The sequence below is a fragment of the Elephantulus edwardii genome, unplaced genomic scaffold (genome assembly GCF_000299155.1).
Source record: "Elephantulus edwardii isolate Elephantulus edwardi_28Jun2011 unplaced genomic scaffold, EleEdw1.0 scaffold00197, whole genome shotgun sequence".
In the NCBI taxonomy this organism is placed as follows: domain Eukaryota; kingdom Metazoa; phylum Chordata; class Mammalia; order Macroscelidea; family Macroscelididae; genus Elephantulus; species Elephantulus edwardii.
In genome coordinates, this window is record NW_006399947.1 from 2,414,081 (window position 1) to 2,419,563 (window position 5,483).

At 38.8% G+C, this 5,483-nt stretch overlaps 1 protein-coding gene across 1 annotated transcript in view; it reads left to right on the forward strand.

The window, feature by feature from the left end:
* TTC1 (tetratricopeptide repeat domain 1) overlaps positions 1–5,459 on the forward strand; it is a 66,761-nt gene extending 61,302 nt beyond the window's left edge. Inside the window, exon 6 of the mRNA XM_006897050.1 lies at positions 5,326–5,459. Within this exon, the coding sequence (XP_006897112.1) occupies positions 5,326–5,459 (134 nt within the window). The remainder of the gene's footprint in view (positions 1–5,325) is intronic.
* The last annotated feature ends 24 nt before the right edge of the window (positions 5,460–5,483 follow it).

Genomic DNA, 5,483 nt, shown 5'->3' on the forward strand with positions numbered 1-5,483 from the left:
ATGTTGGGTAAGTTTGCTTCCCTTACTTTTTCAACCCTTATTAAACATCTGGGGAGTTTGGTCTTGGGATATCAGTATTTTTATTCTCTAGAAGATAACAGTCAAGTCAAGTTGGCCTAATAATTTGTTGTGGGTAGCAGTATCATAGTCTAGTGACTTCTGTTTTTCACCTTTTTCATTCCCAAAGGAGTAGTATCATTTAGAGACATTCTCAGCTTTTTTTTTTTAGAGCCTGAGCATCCATTTTGTTTTCCTTGCAGAATTTTACTAACCTTCAAGAATACCATAGTCGGTCACTGAATTGTACTTGAATGTAGAAGCTTTGAATTAATGTGTTTTGTTGTGTAGATTCTCAACAACAAAATATTTTTTTAATAAAAGAAAGGGCCAAATGAAAGTCTTAGAACTGAAAAATACAGTACCTTAAATAAAGAACTTCACTGGGTGCACCTAATAACAAAACAGAGGTGGCAGCGGGACTGAGTTTTCAAAAACGGGTACTTTGCTAAGGAGGCAATAAGAATGACAGTTACAGTACCTGAAAGGATGTTTAATATCATTAGTCATTAGAAAAATACAAATGCCGACCATATAAGGTACCACTGCACAATTATAAGAATGACAAAAGTGGAAAAAATACTGATAAAGTACAGATGTAAAGTAACTAAAATTCTCATCCATTTTTGGTGGGATTGCAAAATGTTGCTCAGGAAAATGATATCATAATTTCTTATGACACAGCAATCCTCCTTCTCGGTACCTAGAGCAAGGATTGACAGGCTTTTCTGCATATAGGTAGAGAGTATTTTAAGCTTTGCATGTCAAAGGTTTTGTCATACTTAACTCCCATCTGTTAATGTTTGAAAGCAAACATAAATAAGTAAATGAATGGATAACACTGTGATCTAGACAGTAGCAGATCAGAGTTGGCCTGAGGCCTGTGGTGTGCTAATTCTAACCCTAAAGAATTATAACGCATATTCACACACAAAGGAAGGCTGTAGTTGAACTCTCAACATGGGACACCAACAACCTCTATTTCAGATATTTCACAATAACACAGCTTTCAGTTCACTGGGATGCCATCATTACAGCCAATACCATGTCAATAGAATCAAGCTAATTTCTGTTTGAAAATGGCATTAGGAGTCCCTTTGATATTTGAAGAGGTTCAAGAGGTCAGAATTTGTAGCAAATGGTAAAGAAGGAGGGAAAGCACTGGAAATGTGGTCAGATTTCATTTAATCTATGTTTGAACTATTTGCTCAAGCATCATAAAATTGCAATCAGAGAGATCTCATCAATAATCTATTGGACGTGAAGGTCTCAAGACAATTCTATCCAACATTTTCTGCTTATAACCCATCTGATTTCCTGCTAAATTTATTAAGTGAATTATATCTAATATGCATCTACTTCTCACTTAGCAGTGTAGTTCCATTCCAAAGACAAGGTCATTATATGAAAATGGATAATGACTACATCGCTAGATACCTGCCAGGTAACAGCAGTATGTAACTGCCAAATCACTGAGAATCATGACCTAGGCAAGTTGACATATAACCATCACACCCAGCTTATTCTCACCTCATCTGACTATTTGACAACAGATGAAAGACATTTTTAACTGTTGTCATAAAAGAGTAGAATGTCAGAGAATGTACGTGTATAGTAGAGTTATTGCAATTCACCTCAGCTCAAAGGATGACATGGGCATGCCTGGCCTTCAGATGCATTTCCAAAGACTCATTGATAGCGTAACTGAGAGGAGACTAATTCAGACTCAAGACTGTTTCTGAAGACTTGATCAGTTTTTCTTTTTCTTTTCTTATTTATTTAAATATTTATTTATATAAAATCTGTTTAAAAATAATTGCATATAGTGATGAGATGCTGATAATTTTCATGACTTGGTACAGATTTCGTTTTACTGGCAATTGTCAGCTCCAGATGGGGTCAGAACGCCCATCTGTCTTTGAAAATTCTGGAAGTGGAAAAGTTTGTCACCGTGGCCTTGGGTTTTACTTCTATTGCTCCTTTTGTTTAAAATGGTCAAGTTGAAAAAAAAAATGGTCAAGTTGAATTCTTTCCCTCCATTCCTACTGTCTGAAGTCAGCTCCCATCAGACTCAAGCACTGTAAGTGGCTCAGGAAGTGATCCATCCAATAGGTGTTCCATGTCAATGGTTTGTATGTCTAGACTCTTCTTAATGACTACAGGATCATGAATAAAATATTGACTCTTAAGTGTGCCCAACCCCAGACAACCTGGAAGGAAAAAATTTCTCTCTATGTGGAATATTGAGCCCAAAAAAAGCTTTTTTCCGACTTCCTGCCCTGTTACAGATGAGATGAAAATGATGAATGTTTGAGATCCTTGGAGGCCAAGGAGTAATACCAGTTAATACCACTTCCTTAGTATTTCTGAGTTAAGCTTTATTCATGAAATACATAACTTTTAGTGCTCCTATGGGAATGATGGCTTCTGCTGCAGAACTAGCTGTTAGGAATATTATTTTTAAATGCATATAATGCAGAGCGCTGTTTCTCATTGGCATTTATGAAGTGATATAATTATCTAGCAAAATATGCTTATAATCACATTATTCATTATTCTTTGACGCTTTCTCTCTCTGTAACTGATTTCCTTTCTGTTGGAAAGAACTATGTACCTCCCTCCCTGGAAAGAAAACTCTAGTAGGAGTTGTTAGGGGTAGGTCTGGTTTTGCACTTTCCTTTCTCACATGTCACCCATTATTAGAACAGGAGAGGGCACTTGGGGAGATCATCAGTCCCATTAACTGGAGAGAACAATCCTGATGGCTTCAGATTTCAGAGAAGGGATCAGAGTGTTGTGTCCTCTGCTCTGGGATGATAAGCCATAGCCTTCACAGCCAGGATAAAGAAGGCTTTCAAAAGCTTAAGGGTATGCATGGTTTGGTGTTGCGGGAGGAGGGATGCAGATGCCTTGAACACCCCGGAACCCCGGAGGCTCAGAACTATTTTTTGAGCAACTGATGATACTGATCATTGATCTTTTAGTTTACCAGTGGCTGATCTAAAGCTTTCTCATTTTTCAGAAAACAATAGAACCCTTTGTTTAAAAATTTCTATACTGGCACCACAGCATAGGAAAAAAAAAGAAGTAACATTTTATTTATGTGGGTTTTTATAAATTCAAATGTGTAGTGATCTTAATAACCAGATGCATTTAAAGAACATAAAAACCAGACTTCAGGATTGGTAGTCCAAATTTGTTTTTATTTCATAATACTTACTTTTTATTTACATAGAACACTTACCTAAATAGTTTTTAAAAAAAAAAAAATCTAAATGTAAAAGTGATCAGGTGTTTTTAGACTCCCTAAAGCTTCTCTGCTCAGTTGTCAAACAGTTGTTTGGAGAGACCCCTGACTACAGGCTTTCCCAGTGCAATACATGTCCTGATCTCCTGACTGCTAGTAACAAGTGTGTTGATTGTGAATTCAAGTTCTATAGTCATTGACCGTTTTAGTCTTTTCCCCAGCAATCATGTTGTTGCCAATTGGGCCATTGGTGACATAATATTGAAGGCTGCAGTCTTTGATCTTCTCCGAGAAGTGTGCTGTAGAGTTGGAACTGACCCCTAGTTTTTTTCCCAGGTTTTGTATTTTGTCTTTTTAAAAAAAACAAACAAACAAATATATATATATATTTAGAATATACACAGTAAAAGTGTGCCACAGCTCAAGTTTCTGCCTGTACAATTCAGTGACATGAATGACATTTTTTAGTTGGATAACCTTTCTCATCCTCCTTTTCTAAGTTATTCTTTCACTAATAAAAAGTCGCTGCCCCCTAAGTTTCTGTCTGTTCTTATAGATTGCACTTGTCACTTTGATTCTGTAAACAGATCTCTAAAGAAAATAATGAAAAGAAGGCATTCTTTATTTACTCTATAACTAAACTGTCGTTTGGTTTTAAGATGACTTCAGGGAATGTTTTTGGGTTAAAGATTATTTTACAGCAATAATCTCAGGGTTCATACAACTTCCATGACTTTACAAAGTCTGGATTCTAGGAGAATTTTTCATTCTGTTTTACATATTTTCTTCAATAACTGCCAAATCAGAAATGGAGGAGCATGGCGCAGCAGTCTGAGTTTTAGGTGTTCCTGAGGCCCCCTTGAGTTTAACAACCACTTTTGAGTGTGTGCTTAATGAGTGGGAGGTAAATATATAGGCAACTCAGGTGGGTAATGAAAGGCCAGGATAGGGTTTGGGTCATCAGTGAGAAGTCAGGTAGAGTTTAGCAACCTTGCTCCGAGAGAAAAGAAAGAATTTCAGTAATGCTGTCTTCCCTCCTTGGGTGGTCACGAAAAACTAGAAAACAGACATTGCAGAATAGGTGCTCTTGCAAGTCACTCGACTTCGGACCTTGTCAAGTCTCCCGCAAGCCATTCCGTGCCAGCTTTCCTCTCTGGCTGACCTGGAAATGGTATAACACAGGTGGAGTTAATTTGGAGAGGTCACTGGAGGACTTGAGTCAATGCTCATCCCATGCTGAGTGCTTGCAGGGGTCTGAAAGCTTTCCCTACAAAATGCTCTGTCCTGGAGGGGGTTGCTCTTCCCCTGCCCACAGCCAAGCTCTGGGGTTCAATTTTATACCAATAGCAAAACACTCGCAGCATGAGATTGAAGAAAGACCTTTAAAGAGGAGGCCTCAGAATGACAAGAACTGCAGACCAGTGAGTAGAGTAGTTAGGAACTTTGTATCTCTGAATATAAAGAATTTCTGTCCCCCTCTACCCCTTTTCTCATCTTCACTGGAAATAGATCTGCAAGAAAGTTAAACCAGTCTGGAAAGCATTGTTTTCTACCACACGCCTAATCTCACTACTCTGTCCTTGCCCTTAAACCATCGAAGCACCATGGAAATCCCAATTCTGGTCACACATCTGGACTTGATGGGGAGAGCAGCCAGGTAGACGAGGCTCCGCAGTTGTCTCCAGTCTCAGTTGGAGCAGCAGTTGGTTTTCCCATTGTTGGACCTAAACACCTGTGTTCTTTGGGGGCTGTGGCGAGTGTGGACAGGATCTTTGATCTAGAGGAGCAGTGGCGGCTCCCTCCCTTACGGCTGCACAAGCACAGCTCTCAGATTAAAGTGACTGCACCCCTGGGGGGGCGAGCAGTCTCCTAGAGGGTTTCATGTTTTTAAAGCAGGCGTTTCTTTAACCACTGAGATACTGTCAATATTGTGTAATCAGGTAGCAAGACAGGATGGCTCGGGGTCTCCCTGCTTCTCCTCTTCACCTGTATTCATTTGTGGTTTTCTTTTTGCATTGCAGGGAAACTAAAAGACCTCGGGAACTTAGTTCTCCGACCTTTTGGACTCTCTACAGAAAATTTCCAGATCAAACAAGATTCCTCTACTGGCTCATACTCCATCAATTTTGTTCAAAATCCAAATAATAACAGATAATAGATAGCAAGAGCTTTAAAAAGC